The sequence below is a fragment of the Lithobates pipiens genome, unplaced genomic scaffold (assembly GCF_037356315.1).
Source record: "Lithobates pipiens isolate NorthernLeopardFrog02 unplaced genomic scaffold, aLitPip1_a1.2 Scaffold_23, whole genome shotgun sequence".
Taxonomy (NCBI): Eukaryota; Metazoa; Chordata; class Amphibia; order Anura; family Ranidae; genus Lithobates; species Lithobates pipiens.
Window position 1 is genome coordinate 33107185 of NW_027507785.1, and position 23531 is coordinate 33130715.

Sequence of the window (23531 nt, forward strand, 5' to 3'; positions counted from 1 at the left end):
TATCTCTGTATCTCTCCCTCCTGCTGCTGAAAGATGGTTTCTCCCCCATCTCTCCAACTGCCTTTTAGCTGCTGGAGGGAGAGATACAGACGCAGTGCATTGTTCTATAATTGTCCTCTCGTCCCATTGCACCAATCCTCCTCCCTCGGCTACCCACATCTGATTCCCCCTGTGAGCCCAGGCCCCTCCTCGTTCTCCCGCTACCGATTGGAAAAATAATCTTAAATACTTGTAATATTTGTGCTTCAGGGGGGCCTGTCAGGTAAGCTGTATGGGGCCCAGTGATTTCTAACAGCAGCCCTGGGTGACCACATCACTTCCTGCATGACATGGACTATTTCTATTGGTGGAGGGGACATTTCAGCAGCTGGATCCTCTCCCATAGGCTCCAGAAGTAGAAGAACTCCCGGGGGTGGTGAGGAGATCAGCGCCCAAGAAGATAGCAAGCAAGGAAAAATGTTGGATTCCCAGGACAGGAAATTAGCTTGGCTCATGGAAGAAAATGGGACTTTGATCCATTACACTGCAGGATGGATTAGGAAGAGAGTGTTTGGAATTAAGACTGAGGTGTATGGTTACTAATGCACAATGCCCTATTTCAAATACATTTTTTGCCTGGAGTTGGGCTTTAACCACTTAAGCCCCGGACCATTTTGCTGGCCAAAGACCAGAGTACTTTTTGCGATTTGGCACTGCGTCGCTTTAACTGACAATTGCGCGGTCGTGCGACGTGGCTCCCAAACAAAATTGACGTCCTTTTTTTCCCACAAATAGAGCTTTCTTTTGGTGGTATTTGATCACATCTGCGGTTTTGTTTTTTGCACTATAAACAAAAAAAGAGCGACAATTTTGAAAAAAAAACGCATAATTTTTTACTTTTTGCTATAATAAATATCCCCCAAAAAATATATATAAAAAAAGTTTTTTTCCTCAGTTTAGGCTGATACGTATTCTTCTACATGATTTTGGTTAAAAAATATCGCAATAATGCCCTGTACACACGGTTGGACTTTCCGATGGAAAATGTGCGATCGGAGCTTGTTGTTGGAAATTCCGATTGTGTGTGGGCTCCATTGGACTTTTTCCATCAGAATTTCCGACGCACAAAGTTTGAGAGCAGGATCTAAAATTTTCCGACAACAAAATCCGATCGTTTAAATGCCAAATTGTAGACAATTCCGATGGACAAAGTGCCACGCATGCTCAGAATAAATTACGTGACAAAAGCTATTGGCTACTGCCCTCTTTATAGTCCCGACGTACTTGGTTTACGTCACCTCGTTCTGAATGATCAGATTTTCCGACAACTTTGTGCAACCATGTGTATGCAAGACAAGTTTGGGCCAAAATCCGTCGGAAAAAATCCGAGCGATTTTGTCGTCGGAATGTCCGACCGTGTGTACAAAGCATAAGCGTTTATTGATTGGTTTGCGCAAAAGTTATAGCATCTACAAAATAGGGGATAAATTTATGGCATTTTTATTTAAAAAAAATTATTTCTACTAGTAATGGCAGTGATCAGCGATTTTTATCATGACTGCGACATTATGGTGGACAATTTTGACACATTTTTGGGACCATTAGCATTAAAAAAAAAATTGCATTGATTACTATAAAAATGTTACTGGCAGTGAAGGGGTTAACCACCAGGGGGCGGGGGAGGGGTTGCTTTCATACTGGGATGCTGCACTGGCGGGACGTTAACGCAGTCCTGCAAGCACATCTTTGGAGCGGTGGAGGAGCGGTGTATACACCGCCCCTGCCCATTGAAAGGAATGAGCATCACTGCCGAAGTGCCCGCAAAGTGCTTCGGCAGTGGCGCTACACGGGCGCATTTAACACTTTCTTCAGCCGCTAGCAGGGGTTAAAAGTGCCCTGCTAGTGGCCAAATAGTGGCCCTAAAACATCGCTAAAACTAGCAGCGCTTTGCCGGTAACGCTGCCGGTGGCTCAGTGTGAAAGGGGTCTTATTGTTCTGAGCCCCTCTATGAGGCTGCTTTCACAGGGATGTGCTGCGTTTACCTGCACCGCGGGTGCAGAGCAGTGCATCTGCTACTTTCCTGGGTTATAGACCTCAATTGTGTTCTCCAGGTGTGGAGCTCTTCTCTTTCTGAAAGCACCAAAACTCCCAAATTCAGGAAGCGCACCAAACCTTCAGGATATAGTTGAAGTCTATGGCAAGGTGCAGCTAGTCCAGGAAAGCTGCGGTTACACTGCACTTCACCCCCGGTGTGGTTAAACCGCAGCACATCAGTGTGAAAGCAGCCCTATACTATTATAACCAGTGTATTGCTTCACACTGACCTGAAGATCGCTTCTTTCCTGCTGCTGTCACCACTCTGGAGATCACTAGTAGGGGTAAGAGATGGAGTGCAGTTGGCATTACTCCACATGAGACCGGAGCCGGCACTACAGAGGAGGCTTAGGCTTATGCAGCTCTTGCTCCCTACTACAGCTCCAACTTTACAAGTAGTCCCTCTGCATTGCACTCTGTTTGATGCTCTGGGATGGCGGGTCAGCAAGCCACCTGGCTGCGATCTACTGGTAGATCACGATCTACAGGTTGCTGACTCCCCTGCTCCTCTAGACTGTCATAAAGTGCCCTCCATGCACCCATGGAACACCCCAAATACGGATGTACACTTTGGGGTTATGACATGGTATAACATGAAACTCTGGCCACAAAGCAATGCAAGACCCTCAGTATCAAAAGAGAGAGATGTGTGTCAATTGGTTATGATAGTATAGAATGGGAGAATGTGATCTCAAGAATACCTAGAAGTGTTTACCTGGGTTTGGGGGGCTTTTCAACAATGCAGATTAATGCCTCGTGCACACGATTGGATTGTTGGCCAACAAAACCGCGGAATTTTGTCCGAAGGGTGTTGGCTCAAACTTGTCTTGCACACACACGGTCACACAAATGTTGGCCAACAATTACGAACGTAGTGACGTACTACGTGGTTTTGCAGCTCTTTAGCGCCACCCTTTGGGCTCCTTCTGCTAATTTTGTGTTAGTAGAAGTTTGGTGAGTGTTGATTCTCGCTTTTTTTTCTTTTTGCATTTTTCATTTAGCGCTTTTCAGTTCGTTTCTGAACGGCCGTTCATGAACCAGCCATGTTGCCGAATTGGAGGATATAACGTGTTATTTATTAGTGGCCTTGGAGTTATTGCTTTGAAATTTTTTTGGGGTTGAATAATGATTTGATTTGGTATATTTTCTATATTTTTGGATGCATAGAATGGACTTTTTGGTTAAGTTCTCTTGGTTCTTTTTTTTGTTTGTTAATGCACAATAAAAAAATTATGGAGAATAATACTCAGCTATGTGTTTTACAGTTTGGGAGTAGGCAGTTACATTTAAAAAAAATACAATGTAAAATTGACAAGGGGACACCAACATAGTTGTATCTTTGTTCTTAACCACTACAATACAGGGCACTTTCACCCCCTTCCTTCCCAGCCCAATTTTCAGCTTTCAGCGCTCTAGCGCTTTCAGTGACAATTGTGCGGTCATGCTACACTGTACCCAAATGAAATTGTTATCATTTTGTTCGCACAAATAGAGCTTTATTTTGGTGTTATTTATTCACGACTCCGTTTTTTTTTTTTTGCGATATAAGCGCAAAAATAGCGGAAATTTGGAAAAAAAACAATATTTTCTTTTTTCTATTTGAAAAGAAATCCAATAAAATCAAATTTTGTCATAAATTTAAGCCAAAATGTATTCTGCTACATGTTTTTGGTAAAAAAAATTCCATTAAGTGTATAATAATTGGTTTGTGTGATCACGTACATATGTACGCAAATGATCACGTACATATGTGTGCAGATAATCATTGGGACATGTGATTTTAGTGGGACATATGTGGGGGACATGTTTTTATTATTAGGGACATGTGTTTTTATTATTTGGGGACATGTATGTTTTGGGGACATGTGTGTTTTGGGGACATGTGTGGGGACTGTGTGGTGTGTTGTGTGTTGACACTACACTGATGATCAGTGAGTAAAAAGCTGTAAAAAGCAGCTCATACTCACTGATCATCAGCCGGCTGCAGCGTTCTGCTCTCCTCTCCTCAGCGGTGACTTCCGTGTGAGGAGAGCCGATTGCCTAGCAACCGGCTGTTTGTTTACATCACATGACGGCCGTGATTGGACACGGCCGTCATGTGATCAGGAGGGCCAATCACAGAGCCCTCCTGCCGATCTGAGATGTGCCGTGTCCGGGTGACACGAGCACATCGGGATCGCGCCGCTGCGCGAGCGCGCGCGATCCCGCTATTCCTGAAGGACGTTCCTGAACGGCCTGTCAGGAATCGACGGCTCCCACCCGGCCGTATATATGCATTGGCCGGGTGGGAAGTGGTTAAAAACTACAGGATAATGGTGTTGTGGTAACTTGCACAAATAGAAAAAAAACACAAGTATAATAATATTCTTCATCACTAGAAAAAAAAATCCTTTGAATTTTTTTTTTTTTGCAATAACTCCATCAGTATCACCAGCAAAGCAGCTTCATTATTATCCCATTAAAGAAGAAGAGAATGTGCGCTGCATTTGGAGATTTCATAATTTGTCACAAATGTTAATTCTCCATTACAAACGCTAGTTTACATTGTGATTTGTTTTACAATGACAATAAATCTTATCTTATCTATCTTTACAAGACCGAGCGCTTCTGCTTCCGAGCATACGTGTTTGTACTTTGGACTTTCATCTGACGGACTAGTGTACACACGATCGGAAAATCCGACAACACCCATTTGTTGGAGGAAAAATTGAAAACATGCTAGCCAACATTTGTTGGTGGAAAGTCCGACAGCAATTGTCCGATGGAGCGTACACACGGTCAGAGTTTCCGCCAACAGCCTGACATCCTACATTTCCCGATGGAAAGTCTAATCGTGCTTAAGACTTAATACTCAAAAAAGTTAATGGCAGGCAGCTTCCAGTGGTACTTCCCACGATGGGAGTTTGATAGTTGTGGAAGCCCCTGGGCATAGTTTAAAAATCCATCCTTGGTGTCAGGAAGTCTGACACCTCCCACCCTGTTCTTGGACAATCAACATCTGCCTTGACATACTCCATCGTGATTAGGCTAAGGTGCCTGCGTTACCTGTATAGATATAAGATGAGGTCTTTAGAACATGACACTCACTAGAACTACAGTAGCGGCTTGGAGAAGCTATGAAATGTTGTCAACATTACAAAACTACTACTAGCTAAAGGTTTTGTTTTAAAAAAAAAATGGCAGTTGATGTTGACGAGAAGAAACCAAGAAAGGCAATAAAAAAGCAGATTAAACTTCAGCTAGGAATTTATAAAATAGAATTAAGGATGTCTTTGTGTCATACCTGGAAATTTCACACTCAGGAAGAAGGCCTCCATGGAAATGAGGATACGGAGATGTAAGTAGGAAGCTTTTGTCACATTCTACAGGGGAATATTGTCTCGGAGATGAAGGTTTGTCACCTAGTTTATTTACAGTGCTGTAAACCGGCTCCGGAGACCTGGAAGACAAAAGACAGGATAATGCCTTTAAAAAAGCAATTCAATAAGTATGTTCCAGTAGTTTTGATTAGAAAATCATACATGGGTAACAATTTTACATCCTACATTACAACACAGATCTAGAACAAAATCTAAAACAAATAAGAACAAATATTGAGAGAGTGAATCTCCATAGTCGGAAAACAGATAGCAATACACATTGAAATAGGGTTCTGATCACTCGGTCCAGAAAAATAAAACAAAGATTGTCTTTGAAATCAAGGTAACAGGAAGTTATCATAAAGAGGGTAATGTTATAGTTAAGTTCCCCTCCACGTCATTGTCACTCCACTCTATTGTCTTTTTTCGCATTTGCAGACACCTTAGCTGCTCACCGGCAACCTTCTTGACAAGCAATGCAGTATAAACACAAGAAATTTTAGAAGCACTGAGAATGTTCAAATGTTTTTAGGACCAGGAGTCCCAGACATGTCCAACTAAGCAAATTCAGAAGATGGTCTAATTAAACACCATGCCTTCCAGAACCACGTGTTAAATATAAAGTTGAAAAAAATACCGTATATAATAAGAACAGTGAAAACCGGTAAGAAAAGCTGCTTGAAAACAACAGTCAGATACACTGTAAAAAATACCAAAACATATTAAAAATGAACTGGTGTAGCTCTGCGTAGCTGCACCAAATTTTGCACTCTATAGTTCTGGTAAATCAACCCCATCGAAAGATCCTCAATGTATTTCCACTTTTGTGCATTTACCGAGGGCTAGGCTATTGGCGTTCTGGAAAGGATATGTGCCTCTGATATATGTTACTGAGTGCATTTGTCTCCGTAATAGAGTCTTCCGAATTCTGTAAGAGTCCATCTCACATTGGGTGGTGGATCACGTGGTGGATTCTGGTTTATTCATACCTCTTGACCACTGGATTTCACACAATTATATAAAGTTTCTCTTGGACATTTATGTGTTTTGACAGAGTATTAATTTATCAATTTTTAGTATGTCTTCCAGAATCATACTCGTGCTTTGGAAAAAATCCAGATAGCCATACTATCTCAGTCAAGGTAATGGTGTTGGCTGTTCCGTGCTTTATCAGAAAAGGTGTCCTCCACGTAGTGAGAGTTTTTATACTTAAATCGGTACACCCCACCAAAGCAGCGTCAAGGTCCATAACCGCTCCCCAGGCCAAATCAATTTCCTCCGCAGTGGAATAAAGAGGTAGAAGGTCAGGGCTGGAATCCAACGGTTCATACAAGTGAATTACTACATCCTTGTTCAGATAACCACTCCATGTGACCTGGAAGAGCAATTCTTTCACTGATAAATCTTCTACTTAATCAATGTCCAAAATGTGCATTACATTAGCAGCTCATCCTGAGCACGTGTTTAGCTTCATTGCTGCTTACTATCTGTCGTCTTCGTCTTTTTCTCCTTTTTTCCCTTATATGACATATTTTTTTTATTTTCATTTGGGTTGCACATGCCCTGGTTACTTGGTTATATTCTTTTACACTGTGTATTTTGCAGTATCTATTTGTAATTGCACTTTTCATAAATTTTCTACTACATTTTTTATTTATTTTTTACATTATTTTTAGTAATTGTATCAATAGTAGAGAAGGATCTGGGTGTTTTGGTAGATCATAATCTAGGATGGAAAAGGACCTGGGGGTCCTAGTAGATGATAGGCTCAGCAATGGCATGCAATGCCAAGCTGCTGCTAACAGAGCAGGGGGATCAACTTCAGTTATAAAAATTATAATTCTCCCGCTCTACAAGACTCTGGTCGGCCACACCTGGAGTATGTTGTCCAGTTCTGGGCATCAGACCTCAGGAAGGATGTACTGGAAATGGAGCGAGTACAAAGAAGGGCAACTAAACTAATAAAGGGTCTGGAGGATATTAGTTATGAGGAAAGGTTGCGAGCACTGAACTTATTCTCTCTGGAGAAGAGACGCTTGAGAGGGGATATGATTATGAAATACCGTACTGGTGACCCCAAAATAGGGAGAAAACTTTTTCGCAGAAGGGAGTTTAACAAGACTCGTGGCCACTCATTAAAATTAGAAGAAAAGAGGTTTAACCTTAAACTATGTAGAGGGTTCTTTACTGTAAGAGCGGCAAGGATGTGGAATTCACTACCACAGGCGGTGGTCTCAGCGCAGGGGAGCATCGATAGTTTCAAAAATCGATTAGATAAGCACCTGAACGACCACAACATACAGGGATATACAATGTAATACTGACATATAATCACACACATAGGTTGGACTTGATGGACTTGTTTCTTTTTTTGACCTCACCTGCTATGTAACTATGTATAATCTAATAATAGCACATAATGCCAAATTGTGGTTTCCAAAGCAAGCAAAAGCCTTTCTTAAAGTGGTTGTAAACCCTTACAGACCACTTTGACCTACAGGTAAGCCTAAATTAAGGCTTACCTGTAGGTGCAAGAAATATCTCCTAAACCTACACGGTCAAGGAGATATTTGCAAAAGACAGGCACCGCTGTCTATGGCGCATGCTTGCAGGCACACTGAGCATGCCGTTGCTAACGGGAATCATGCCATTAACAGCGGCTCCCGCGTGGAAGATGGACGATTCGTGGAAGAGGGGACATTGGTGACATCGCTGGCTACTGTGTCAGGTAAGTGACACATAATGGGCTACTATGCATCAGGGTTTACTTCCTCTTTAAGGCTGGGTTCACACTGCCACATGGAGCGGCTCACAGCAGGGGTCCGGTGCATCCCTGTTCACCATTTCAGGCCCAATTTCAGTCCAAATTTTCAGCTAAATACAGACCAGAAGACGCACAGGACTCCTGTGCAATTCGTACCGGAGCCGCTCCGGATATGTGTGAACCGGCTCAATAGAGAGCAAGTCAAAATCTCCTGACATGCGAATTGGATGTGGGGAAACCCTAGTTTTGACAGGTACCCAGCTCCCACTTCCGCCTGAGCAGTCCTCCTCTCCCCCTCCCTCCCTGCAATCTTCTGGGACCTGTGATGTGTCCCAGAAGATTTCAGGGAGGAAGGGGGAGAGGAGGAGTCACCTAGGCAGCGTGGGGGCGGAAGTGGGAGCTGGGTACCTGTCAAAACTGTGCTGGCTTTGCAAGTGTGGGCACCCAGCTGTGAGAGCTTGCGGCTTCACAACAGGGTGCGCACTGTAATAGACATGGGTTCAGCTGGAACTCCGCATTAAGTGTAACTCCCTTCCTTCCATTTAGTCCATATTTATTTATTTGTTTCACTTCCTATATATGATCTTGTTTTTAACTTCTCGTTTGTGGAATTTAAGTGGGTATGCAGTTATTTCCATAACAAAATCCCATTTTGGGCCTGTGTGTACAGGCTTTGGTCTTGTATCAATGGTATCAGTATGACATCGGTTTGTAACACTTCTGAAATCATTCAGAATTCATTTACAAGGGAATTTGTTCTGCAGTTGACCTCATTCTGATCAGCACTGAACTGGCTTCCAGTGGGTTTTGCATGTCTATAGACTTGAATATCTATGTAAGCATAGTTCCCAACTGTCCCTGATTTCAAGGGACTGTCCCTGATTTGGAACAAAGTCCCTCTGTCCCTCTTTTTTCCTTATTTGCCCCTCATTTTGGTCTGATCTATGCAGTTATATATATAACATGTACATTTTTATCTTTCAAAACTTGTTTCCCAGTGCTAAACCTTTCATCCAATTTCAAAATTGCTGCATTTGTACATTTCAGAAGCCAAGATAAAAGTACTTGTGGGTTTAACTATTTTTTTATTTTTTGTATATATATCCTTTAAGGGGGCTTGGCAGGGGATGTGTCCTATGCCTACATACTTTTGCTAACAGTTGTCCCTTGTTCCCATCTCAAAAAGTCAAAAAGTTGGGTGGTATGTGAAATGCAACCCCGCCCCCCATGAAGAGAAGATCATCTAAGCAGAAACCTCACACGGTGTGGCACTGCCATGGCCTTCAACCTCTGAAATTCACCAGCCATTCCCACCCATTAGAAGGAAACAAGAATAAAGTAAGCTGGCTACACAGATACATTTAACATATATGGATATACAATAATGTCTTTAACACACCATAATCTTCAGTGTGGAATAACGTGAATTTACAACATTACAACAAATAGATGATTGAATTTGTGTTCACAAAGGGAAACATGTTTATTACACAACTAATCATAGTATTTTGTATCCTGTTTAGTAAGAGGAAACACGTATCTTCAGTGTAATCTGGAAAGATACAGTACATAAAAGTACAAAAAAAGAAATCTGCCCAACATTACATTTGGATAGTATTTATTAACATGATTAAAAAAAACTCAAAGATTCTTTACAGTGAAGAGCAAATTATTTAAAATCCCCCACTTTTCCCCACCCTAAAAAGAACTGGTAAATGTGTCTTTGAACCCCAATCTAGCTCACTTCAACACCCTCCGATGTGCAAACTCCGATGTCTAGGAGCACAGCCTCCCCACCTTCACTCTCTAACATAAGTGAACCAATAGGCACATCATGTTTGAATGATTGACAACACAAAGCATTATAGGGCGAGATTCTTGCATGGTCTTAACCTCCCTGGCGGTATGATTTTTTTCTGATTTTTGACGCTCAAAGTGGTACAATTGTTTTGCATGGAAATTTGACGTTTTATTTTTTAGGCCTGTAATTTTTAGGAATAACTCAATTAAATCTGTCCAAACAAGAGTCCAGTAGACATCCCGGGTATGATAAAGTTTGAAAAATGAATTAATAAATTATAATATAATAAATAACTAAAAATAATTATAACAAATAATAATATAATAATAATAACAATTATTCAATAATGTAATCAGATCAAAAACACAGAAATTTGCTCAGTCGCAGAATTGGCGCTGTCATTACTTTCAGTGTTTGATGGCGAATTTCCCCACAAATCACTATCGCTCAATTCTGCAAGTGATTCTAATTTATTATCGCTGTTTTCTAGCTGTTCTAAAACTGCTTTTGATGTAAAGGGACGCTTTTGGTTGCTATGGACAATCTCCAGTTTCCAGGCAGAAAGAACAGTATATATATATATATATATATATATATATATATGTATATATATATATATATCATATAAAACTACATGCAGGGCACTGGACAGACCACTAGGGACACAAGGGATGTGAAATAATGTGATACAGAAATGTAATCTGTAAGATTACACAGACAGTGTACTGTATGTGTATTGTGTTTTTTACTTTTTGAATTTGGCATTGTGCTCCATCCCCGTGCATCGCAATGCTCGCAGGGAATGGAGCTCGGCTCCATGATAGATCCGGCGGAGGACACGGCTCGCACACAGTGCGGGGAGACACCTTAGGATCCTGGGGACAAGGTAATTAACTTTGCCTGGATCCTGCAATACGATCCCGAGAGTGGCTCAGGGTTGCCGCTTTTGGTACTGATGATCCACCCCGGAGTCACACTCGGGATTACCGCCAGGGAGGTTAAAGAGGTTGTAAACCTCTGGAAAAAAATCCCCCCAAAAAAAGACCCCGCAAGACAAAGGCATAATGAGCTAGTATGGATCACATACTAGCGCATTATGAAATACTTACTTTAGAACATTGCTTTTGCAGCAGTCCCCGTACACCGTTGTCACGGCCGACATCTTTCCCGGAGCTTCTTCCGAGTTCGCGGGGTCCGGCTCTATGATTGACCGGAGCCGCAATGACGTCACGGCATGCCGCCATTCACAACACCAGCTAGGAAGGAACGCCACCGGTGATGTCACTGGCTGCATGCACTGGAAATATCTCCTAAACTACAAGTTTAGGAGATATTTTCACTACCTATGGGTAAACCTACCTATGGGTAAACCTTTAAGTGAAAGGAAAATTATAATTTATTTTCAAAATTCTTTACAAATAAATATCTGAAAAGTGTGACGTTCAACCACCTTTACTCTGTTACCCCTAACTGAAATCTAGTGGAACAAATTGACTTCAGAAGTCACCTAATTAGTAAATAGAATTCACCTGTGTGTAATTTACCGTAATCTCAGTATAAATACAGCTGTTCTGTGAAGCCCTCTGTTTGTTAAAGAACCTTAGTAAACAAACAGCATCACAAAGGCCAAGGAATACACCAGACAGGTCAGGGATAAAGTTGTGGAAAAGTTTAAAGCAGGGTTAGATAAAAAATATATCCCAAGCTTTGAACATCTCATGGAGTACTGTTCAATCCATCATCCAAAAATGGAAAGAGTATGGCACAACTGCAAACCTACCAAGACATGGCCGTCCACCTAAACTGACAGGCTGGGCAAGGAGAGCATTCATCAGAGAAGTAGCCAAGAGGCCCATGATAACTCTGGAGGAGCTGCAGAGATCCACAGCTCAGGTGGGAGAATCTGTCCACAGGACAACCATTAGTCGTGCTCTCCACAAATCTGGCCTTAATGGAAGAGTGGCAAGAAGAAAGACATTGTTGAAAGAAAGCCATAAGAAGTCCCATTTGCAGTCTGCGAGAAGCCATGTGGGGGACACAGCAAACATGTGAAAGAAGGTTCTCTGGTCAGATGAGACCAAAACTGAACTTTGGACTAAAACAAAACACTATGTGTGGCAGAAAACTAACACTACACATCATCTTGAACACACCATCCGTGAAATGTGATGGTGGCATTATCATGTTGTGGGGATGCTTTTTTTCAGCAGGGACAGGGAAGCTGGTCAGAGTTGATGGGAAGATGGATGGAGCCAAATACAGGGCAATCTTAGAAGAAAACCTGTCAGAGTCTGCAAAAGACTTGAGACTGGGGCGGAAGTTCACCTTCCAGCAGGACAACTTCCCTAAACATACAGCCAGAGCTATAATGGAATGGTTTAGATCAAAGCATATTCATGTGTTAAAATGGCCCAGTCAAAGTCCAGACCTATATCCAATTGAGAATCTGTGGCAAGACTTGAAAATTGCTGTTCACAGACGCTCTCCATCCAATCTGATAGAGCTTGAGCTATTTTGGAAAGAAGAATGGGCTAAAATTTCACACTCTCTGGATGTGCAAAGCTGGTAGAGACATCCCCAAAAAGACTTTCAGTTGTGGTTCTACAAAGTATTGACTCTGGGGGGCTAAATCCACATATTTATTTGTAAAAAAAAATTGAAAAACATTTATTATTTTCCTTTCACTTCACAATTATGTACTGTGAAGGATCCTATCCCACACTCCGCTGTGTGCTTCCGTCAGTAAAACTGCTTCCTCCAATCTGACCATCAGAGAGATATATTATTATAGCTGCATTGAATAAGTCTAGCCGAGAATAGCTTTTAGAATATTGAATGATTTATTGGACAGAATACAGCTTTTTTATACACTTTTTACACAAGGGGTTAGATAACGAGGTAGGGCTGGCTCATGGATACTCCCCCTCCCCTCTAGCAACAACTTAAAATACAATTATATAATTAAAAAAGTTAATTAACACAGCACTAAAGGCAGCCTAGGTGACCAGACAGTCCGTCTCTGAAGGTCAATGTGATCAGCTCTTTCAATGATCATGTATTGTTCAGAATTAACAACCAAGAATAGTCTTTGGACAAATCCAAGAAAACCTTCTCACAATAGCAGAGTTAATTAACACAAACAACAATGGGTGAAAGACTCTTAGAGCCCACACTAGCCTGATTTACAATAAACACATTATAGCAGACAACAGACAGGTGGCTGGAGTTGATGACATCAGCATCTTCTATGTGCCCCAACATTATGAATCAGTCACTATTTAAAATATGGATGATACAGGGTCGACAGAGACTGTGTGTCTTGGGGGACATGGACCTGAATCTAAAGTAACACCACCTCAAGGGTCCCCAGGCATACAGCTCACAAATAGAACTGTTTCCCCAAATGCCAGGGCCCATAATTGGTAGGCAATAGGCTGGCATTCAGTCCCCTCCAAAAGCCTCTGTCACATGTACCATTTTGTGTTGGTCTATCACATGAAATCCCAATAAAATACATTTATGTTTTTGGTTGTAACAAAGTTTCCAGGGGTATGAATACTTTTTCAAGGCACTGTCGCTATACCTGCAAAAGAGGCCAGCCTGATGCAATCTAGCAGGACTTAATTTTATGACTGAAGTTTCACTATAACTGACAAAATTGCAGCAGCTATACCACATCTTACAGGTTAGCTGACAAATCTTGGCTTTGAGACTAATGGCCCTATTTAAGAACAGAGGTGTAAAAGTTGATTGTATAAACCCAGAGCAGCCAATCAGAAATCCCTCTACTGGAGACAGGAATAAGACGGATTCTGCTTGGTTGCTAGAAATAACTGCACTTAAAAATTAACTTTAGCCCCTACGTACATTACTACGTTTTTTTTATCTTACAGTGGGAACAGCTGTGATATCTATCAACTAGTGGTCACACTTTGTACAATTGTGTTGCTTATTTTCAAAGTATTTCAGAAACAGAAAAAGTTATCCAGACACAGTCTTGGGCTTACAATTAGCAAAAAAATTTAAAAAGTTTTTTTTAGGTAATATTTTTTTCCACAATTGTTTTTATTTTTCATGCAATCTATAAACAAAAATCATAGCAAAACTAAAAAAGCACACTTTTTTTTATAATACTTTGATCGGCATTCGTTGAAAAAAATATGCGTTACTGTAGATAAAACGATGCATTTTATTCTATTATTTGTCAAATTTAAAATGACACTAGCTTTGTGATTTTGGTACAAAGCATTGCAAAATTATTTACAACTGAAATAAAGGCTCCCCCCCCCAAAAAAAAAAATGCACTTTTTTTAATTTAAATGGAAAAAAATTATTAATAGTTAAAAAGTAGAAATAGAAAAAAATATCAGCAGGAAAATAATAATTAAATGGAGAAGTGGAAGAAGGAGTTAATAAGGACTGATTGGGGGTAAACTAAGGCTCGGCTCACACTATCTTCGCACGAGTCTAACAGCAGGAGTCCGGTGCGTACTTGTTCACCATTTCAGGTCCGATTTCCGCCTGAATTTTGGGTTGAATTTGAATTTGGTCCAAAATTCATCCCTCATTAACTTCTTCTTCCACTTCTCCACTTAATAATTTTCCTGCTGATTTTTTTTTCTATTTCTACATTCAGTTTTAAATAATTTTGCAATGCTTTGTACCAAGATCACAAAGCTAGTGTAATTTTAAATGACATTTTGGGCTGAATTCGGACTTGAAACTGACCAAAAAACTCATAGGCTCCTGTGCAAATTCGCACCGGAGAAGCAGCGGAGATGTATGAACCAGCTCCATAGAGAGCCAGTCTAAATCTCCTGCTATTGCACATTGGATGCGGGGACCCCGCATCCAATGTGCAATAGTGTGAACCCAGCCTCAAGGTTACTAAGAGTTTTTTTTTATTTTTTTATTTTTTTGGAAGAAGCTTTATTTATAAAAAAAAAAAAAACCTTTTTGTTTTTAACTGTCAGGTTGCAATAACAGGCATCATATACAGATCAAAGCTCAACTTTTTAGTCTGCAGGTGAATGAAACAGAGCAGAGGTAAAAATAACAATGATCTCACATATGAACAATGTCTATAAACAATGTGTCAGATGGTCCTTTTTTATTTTTATTATTATTGTTTTTTTAATTTTTTTACAAAAGCAGCTTCTATAACTATAATTACACAGCAGCTCCTGGCAATTACTTTGACAGGTGGGAATTTACACCAAGTTTAACAGGGAGCAGCAATGGGGCAGAGGAACAGGACGTGCTACACATGCCCTGTGTAATTTAATTATGTTTCCTGGGGCATATGTAGTACGTCCAGTGTCCATAACTGGTTATTAAAGGAGTCTTTATTTTGAATGCCATTGCACCCCTCCACTTTATTCTGCCCATTTGTTTACCTTTATGTGCTTTTTTTGCTGTTTCTTTTCAATTTTAGTCTTTTATACACCAGCAAACCTTTTGCAGCTATACTATAAGTAAAAAAATCATCAACTATTACAAATGCCTTTGAAAGATTACGTGAGATTATAGAATATCCTAAAATGATGAACTGTTGTAAGGAATTTGAACATAAGTGAGGACAAGTGCCTCCATAGTTGCAGTACCATCAGTCATGATAAGAATGTCCATTCCCTGGATCTTCCATTTCGGTCAATAAAAGACCTGCCTGTGTGCCGCAGTGCTTCGGGAATTCTCTTGAATGTGGCTCTTATAATGGAACTTGGAAAACTTCTGGAATATACTGAGTTTACTGTGACTATCTCCAGGAGGAAATGGTTAATTGAAAGTGCATTACAGTGTTCGATCTAGAATCGACTTTTCGCCTAATCTAGAGAGTGCATTAATCAAGCTCCAGCAGAGGGTATTGATCAGGATGACATTTTGTATCATCAGAGGATAAAACAAGCGGTAGGAACATTCCTCCTACAAGTCATTCTTTGTTCAATACCAAGATTTTTTCAGATGTCTTTAGGATGTAAAAGAAATGTTCAATTGCTACATATGGCAATAATAATAAAATAGTTTTCCTACTGCAGTTAGATGCTGGCCTCAAATTTAAAGTGGACCTTTAAATTGTTTGCATCGGGATCCAGCCCCCTCCCTCCCCCACAATTGGATATTTTTTTTCTTTAATGCTTTTTTTTTTTTTTGTATGGCAGGGTAGTGCTTCCTCCTTTCTCATGTAGGCGAGAATGACATTGCACCTGATCCATGCGTGTGCCAATGTTTCGAAGGTGTCAGGGCACTGTCCGCAACATAGTTGCTCGATGACCTGGCATCCCCGCCAGTACCTTGCATGGCCGCAGGAATTCACACTGGCACATAACAAATGCGCAGGGGCTCACGCATTGCCATACGCACGCCGGAACACATATGCGCAAGGGCACACAGTTACGCATGCCCCCAGCTTAGTTTGGCACCAAGTATCCTTTATAAGGAAGCCAGTCAGTCTCCGCTGTTGCTGGTTGGTCTTCGGCTCCTCTAGTGCGTTGTTCCTGTGATTTCCTGTTAACAACTCGGCTTGTCCTGAACCTGTCCTCTGCCTGCCTCCTGACCCCGGCTTGATTAACGGATCTTCTTTTCCTGCTCTCCTGTGTATGAATACTATCTGCCACCTGACAATTGCTTTGAACCGGCTTTTCTCCTGTTTTCTGTGCTACCAAAGACCTGCTACTTCTTAAAGGCACCACCTGTCTGCAGACGTCACTCCAATGCATCCTCTGACAAGCATCCTAGTCAGAACATCTATGCAAGCATTCCAGCAAGCGACCTGTGCTACTTTGGGCCCGACTCCTCCTGTTCGACCTTCAGGGAAGTCTGAAACTTAGCCATAAGAGAAGCCCTCTCTCCACTGGCCTCCAGCACCAGGTACATGATAGAAGGGCTCTGCCAGACTTTCAGTACTTTTACAGGGACCACCTGTCTGCAGACACCACTCCAGTGCATCAACTGTACTCCTGGGTGTCCTCTGACAAGCATCCTAGTCAAAACATCTCTGCAAGCATTCCAGATAGCGACCCGTGCTACTTTGGGCCTGACTCCTCCTGTTCCAACTTCAGGGAAGTCTGGAACTTAGCCTCAAGGGAAGCCGTCCCTCCACTGGCCTCCAGCACCATGTACGTGATAGAAGGGCTCTGTTGGACTTTCAGTGCCCAGCAGAAACCTTTGACAGATCTGTGCATCCGGAGGATTCAATGTAATTTCCACTGATGGGATTGTTCTTTGGGAGAGATGAAGCTTCATTTCATGGAGTCTTTCTCAAAACCCTAAGGCAACCATAGACTGTTGCTATGTGGAGAGACATAGTAGAACTAACAGCTTTGCAAGTACATTTTTTTCAGGGTTTTGAAAAGAAACTCTTAGGCAGGCCAATACGCAGTTCGAATCCTACTGAACCTCCAAGATTCAGACCATGTATGGGCAGGCTGAATGTACCAAGTTTTTTTTTTTTTTTTTTTTTTTTTTTCTTTTTTTGTGCATCAGAGATCAGCCAGGAGATTATACTGATTGCAGTGGCGGCCGTGGCCCGGGTACCCAATATTAATAACCAGTTTATTATCACCACTTGTGTGATGGTATCTAGGCTGCTGAACCATCATCTGCATTTTTCTCTCTCCCTTTTTATTTATTTATTTATTTATTTATTTATTTTTCCTCTTTTTTTTTTTTCCCCCTTATTTTCATTTAATACTTAGCTTCTTTTTATTTATTTTACTTCATGCGGGAGAAATACGAATATAAATTACATAGAATAAAAACAAATTATATACAGAACCGTGTCAAAGATATTTCTTTTTGTTGGGGTGTTTTAGCGTTTTCTGTTTTCATTCACCCAGCACTTTATCACTCCCTCCTCCCTTCCCTCCCCCCCTCCACCCTACCCTCCCTCCCTCAAGGTTGAACACCAACTCCTAGATTTTATCCTCTATAGATTTTATATTACCCTATTCTCTATCCATTTTTTAATTAATCAGGTGGGTACCCTATTTCATTCAACCATGGTTTCCATATTTTCTCCAACCTTCTAAGGTTTCCCCTGCGTATATATACAGTTTTCTCTTTCCAAATTAAATCATTAATAACTTGGGTCCACAGCTTTGCAAGTACATTTTTTTCAGGGTTTTGAAAAGAAACTCTTAGGCAGGCCAATACGCAGTTCGAATCCTACTGAACCTCCAAGATTCAGACCATGTATGGGCAGGCTGAATGTACCAAGTTGATTGATCGATCAACGGGTACAACCAGCCTGCTGGATTTTTACTAGCGATTATCGCTAGTGGCTGTTATAGCTGCTAGCAATAATCACTGTCTTCTACCGACAGGGACAGCTTCCTCCGCCCCCCCCCCCCTTCCCCAATGGGAGAATACAATGGCTCAGCAGGAGGGATTCCCGCATCAGCACTCTCCATGTTCATTGGGGAACCAAGCTAATTTTTTTCCTGCAACCCGTGGTTGCAGGAAAGAAATTTGCACCGTGTATGGTCAGCTTTATGTGTGTACTCTGAGGTGTTATCCCAAGCACTATCATAAAGGCCTGCTTAGTTTTATGAGCTCTGCCTTAAAATGAAAGCTCAACAGGCTAGGATTTATTGGTATGTGGTATGTGGAAAAGCTGCTCAAAAACATAGCAAATTCAAAAAACAATATAACTTATACAATGACCACACACACCAAGCTGTAATTTCATGTTATAAAAAAGTTACCTTTCCTTTTCAATTATGAAGCTGATTTTTCCAAACAATTGAACGCTATGTGGTGACCTGGAGGCCTTCTGTACACCGTTGGTGTACAGAACACCCTCAGAAATGTAATTTCCTGCTTCTGTGATTGCCTCACTGATTTACTCAGAAGTCTGCACTAAGGTACGTCAAAGGTACTAAGGTAAGTGAAATTGTAGGCACCCCTTGCATTGGGAATCCCACTTTTGGTGGGATACTCCCCAAGGGTTAAATACTTCATAGGGGATTCAGACCCTGCAGCTTTTCTTATTAGAACATGCACCATGTGGTTATAAAGAACCAAGCCCTTCCAATCAGAATCAGTCTACAAAGGAAACTTTGAAACAAACAGATATTTCTTCAGAGCAACAAAAGGTAGGAATCTTGTTTGTTTTAAAGTGGTTGTAAACCCAAGAAACAAAAAAAAAAAAAACCTGTAAGACAAAGGCATAATGAGCTAGTATGCATAGCATACTAGCTCATTATGAATTACATACTTGAGATTGAAGCCCCTGCAGCCATCCTCGGACACAACCCCAGTGGCCAACATTGTCCCTGGAGTTACTTCCGCGTATCGAGGGCTCCAGCACTGTGATTGGCCGGAGCTGTGATGACATCACTCCCGCGCATGTGCGTGGGAGCCGCTGCTAAAGACACAGTCTAACTGAAGCAACGGCACATGTGTGCCGTTGCTTCAGTTTGCTTCAGTGTGCATGTGCCGATGACGTCAGGACATACAAATACAGGGGATATCTCCCAAACCGTTCAGGGTTAGGCTATATCCAGGGTAGCTACTGGTAAGCCTTATTATAGGCTTACCTGTAGCAAAAGGTTGTGTTGTAAGGGTAGTTGTATGTAGGCACACAATTCATGGTCATATCTCTGTTATACACCAGCAGTTCTGGATGCAAAGATGGCAAAAAAGGAGTGAATTGCATGACTTTCCGCACATGTCGATAAAGCAGAGACTGCCCTCTTGTGTTTTTGGGTTTTGTGCTAAAAGTGAGGATGTGTACATAACTTCTGTTATAGGAAGCCAATGCTGTATCTAACTCTGATTAGGTTTTTCAATGACAAACCCGACTGTGGCAAGTTTGAAATAGGAGCGGCTTTGTAGACTCTCATTACCTATACAACCTTTCCCCAACTACCACTTGAAGCCCTCTACCCAAAAGGATGGCAAAAGCAAGGCACTTGTCATTACACAGGCAATGGTGTTGAGTTATGTTCAGTTAGCAAAATTATTGCAAATTATTAGTTATGCAACTCCACAGTAAGTGTGAAATACATGGAAATTGTTGATTTATGAAAAGAAAATAGGCTGTGCATTAGACATGTGCAATTCGTTTTTTAATGGATTTTGACAAATTTGTTAATTCGGATATTTAAAAAACCCGAAAATTTGTAAATTAGAATATTCGAAAATTCCTAAATTCCTAAACTCAAAAAATCGAGATTCGATAATCTGAAAATCAGAAAATTCAAAAATCTGAAATAATAACTAACTAATAATAACTTAACTATTACTAACTATAAAATTATAGGTTTTGGAATTTTCATTTAAAATTTGGCGGTTAGTGAACGTAAAGAATATGAATTTATCTGAAGTTCCGAATTATCCAAAATAACGAATGCTGTATCTAAACAAATGGAATGCAACAAAATAATAATAATAAATAACAATCATAATAATAAAAACATATTATTATTATTATTATTATTAATAATAATTTGTTCTGTTCCATTGGTTTATATGCGGCGTTCATTATTTCAGATAATTCGTAACTTCAGATAAATTTGTTTTGATGCAGCGTTTATTATTTAAAATAATTCGTAACTTCAGATAAATTTGTTTTGATGCAGCGTTTATTATTTAAAATAATTCGTAACTTCAGATAAATTCGTATTTGTTATGTTTACTAACAGACAAATTTGAAAGGAAATCCCAAAACCTATAATTTAATATTGAAGAAATGGATTCTGGACAGTTGCACTTCCATAAAAGCCTTTATTGTAATGAATAGTCAACGTTCATGTGACAACAGAAGCAGGACAAACAGTTGACGCGTTTTACAACATCATTGTTGCTTAATCGAAAAAAAATAAAAAAATAAAATGAAACGAAAACGAAAAAACAAACACATTTTTCGGCAGTGCACATGTCTACTGTGCACTCTGCAAAGACCAGTTGCTCCAGAGCTTAGTAAATGAGCTGAAGCTCCGATGACTTCCATCATCCAATCACGTGCAAGCAAAAATGTTGTTTTTAAAAAAAAAAATTCCTTGCACGTGATCGGGTATTCTTTGCAAATTGATGCTTTTCCCCATTTTTCCCCGTTTACTAAGCTCTGTAGCTCTGTAGCACCTGCTCTTGCAGAGTGCACAGTCTATTTGCCTTTAGATCTAAATAAACCCCTAACACGGCTAACAAAAAATAAAAAATAAAGTTCTACCAGTTTTATATTTAGTAATTATATGCATTAAAAAATGATGTGAACTGCAAGCATACATTCAAACATACAAACACATACAAAGCAGATAACAAATAGACTTAACCTTATTTTTAGACTTTCTCATTCTATGCTACAAGTATATGCCTAAAGACTTTTGCCCTGTACACACGATAGGATTTTCTGACCACAAAATCGATGTTTTTTTTTCGACGGATGTTGGCTCAAACTTGTCTTGCATACACGCGGTCACACAAATCTTGTCGGAAATTCCGATCATCAAGAACGCGGTGACGTACAACACGTACAACGGGCCAAGAAAATTGAAGTTCAATAGCCAGTGCGGCTCTTCTGCTTGATTCCGAGCTTACGTGGAACTTTGTGCGTCGGAATTGTCTACACACGCTCGGAATTTCTGACAACAAGCTCCCATCTAATATTTTCCGATGGAAAATCCGACCGTGTGTACGGGGCATTAGGCCCCCTTTCCCACTGAGGTTTCGAATAGGTCTGCCTGGCAAATTTTTCAGGCGGACCTAATCGGATCCTCCATTCACCCCTATGGACTGGAGAGTTTACAACCATCTACTTACAATCCGATATTGGAAGTAGAACGGAAGTAGTAGAAGTGAACGGAAGGGGATTCTGCAGATTTTTTAGATACTTTCCTTGACTTCATCAAAATAATAATTCATGGATTGCTTTTCTGAATCTTTAAAATGCTTCCCATTCCCAATGTATATATGAGAATAGTGCCAAGTTCTTAAAGGGGTTGTAAACCCCTTATGTTTTTTCACCTTAATGCATCCTATGCAGTGATCGGCGCCCCAGCCCCCTCCCGTTTTACCTACCTGAGCCCTGGAACTTGACCCGGTGGGGATGCGCTGTCTCTCCCCGGGGTTCTCGGCTCTTGATTGGATAGATTGATAGCAGCGCAGCCCAGTGTTAATTTTAGTCTTAGAACTAAAATGGCATTTTAGTTTTAGTTCCATTTTAGTCTTCTGCAATTGTTTTAATTTTAGTCGTATTTAGTCGACTAAATCTCCAGTACATTTTAGTCTACTAAAATGTCCTACTTTTTAGTGGACTAAAATCTCCAGTACATTTCAGTTATTGCAATTTAGTTTTAGTCATAGTCTTTTGACTAAAATGCCATTATAGTTTTATTCTCATTTTAGTCTTTTGACTAAAATGGCTTTTAGTTTTAGTCGTATTTTAGTCGACTAAAATAGTATTTATTTAGTCAACTAAAATGTTTTAGTCGATTAAAATGTTTCAGTTGTTTTAGTCGACTAAATTAACACTGTCATAACCATTGGCTCCCGCTGCTGTCAATCAAATGATGCGGGGGGGCCGAGTCATACATTTGGTGGATATGGATGCTGAATGCTGGGCTCGGGAGTGCGCCCGCAAGGTAACCCCCTCAGGAGAGCGCTTCTCCTTGGGGTTTATCTGATGCGGGAAGGAGCCGCAAAAGCTGCCGAGGGACCCCAGGAATGGAAGATCGGGGCCACTCTGTACAAAACGAGCTGCACAGTGGAGGTAATTATGATATGTTTGTTATTTTAAAAAGAAGAGGAAAAAAATGAACCCTTACAATCACTTTAAGGCAGGGGTCTCAAACTGGCGACCCTCCAGCTGTTGCAAAACTACAAGTCCCATCATGCCTCTGCTTGTGGGAGTGAGGCCGCGTACACACGGGCGGACTGTTCGCTCAACTTTGTCCGCTGAACAGTGTTTCAGCGGACAGTCCGCTCGTGTGTGGGGCTTCAGCGGACAGTTTCAGCGGACAGTTTGACGAACAAAGTTTTTCGGAAATTCCCAAAAACTGTCCGCTGAAACTTGGTTTGAGCGGACAGTCCGCCCGTGTGTAGGCCACTTTCGAAATGAGCAAACTGTTCCCGCTCAGAGGAAAGTCTGCTCATTTCGAGCGCTTCTCCAGGTAGGCGGGGCCCGCGAGGGAGACGTCGCGGGCCCCACCGCCTGGTATGGACTTAAAGGGGAACCCCAACGCGGAAAAAAATCGGCGTGGGGGTCCCCCCAAAGTCCACAACAGACCCTTGTCCGAGCACGCTACCCGGCCGGCCAGGAAAGGGGGGCGAGCGAGCGCGCCCCCCCTCCCGAGCCGTACCAGGCCGCGTGCCCTCAACATGGGGGGTGCCTTGGGGAAGGGGGGGCCGCGCGGCCCCCCCACCCCAAAGCACCTTGTCCCCATGTTGATGAGGACAAGGGCCTCTTCCCGACAACCCTGGCCGTTGGTTGTCGGGGTCTGCGGGCGGGGGGCTTATCGGAATCCGGGAGCCCCCTTTAATAAGGGGGCCCCCGGATACCGGCCCCCCACCCTATGTGAATGAGTATGGGGTACAA

At 41.3% G+C, this 23531-nt stretch overlaps 1 protein-coding gene across 1 annotated transcript in view; it reads right to left on the bottom strand.

Moving 5' to 3' along the window:
* Positions 1-23531, bottom strand: part of LOC143927370 (disks large homolog 2) — a 1494912-nt gene that overhangs the window by 703607 nt on the left and 767774 nt on the right. Inside the window, exon 10 of the mRNA XM_077451406.1 lies at positions 5357-5512. Within this exon, the coding sequence (XP_077307532.1) occupies positions 5357-5512 (156 nt within the window). The remainder of the gene's footprint in view (positions 1-5356; positions 5513-23531) is intronic.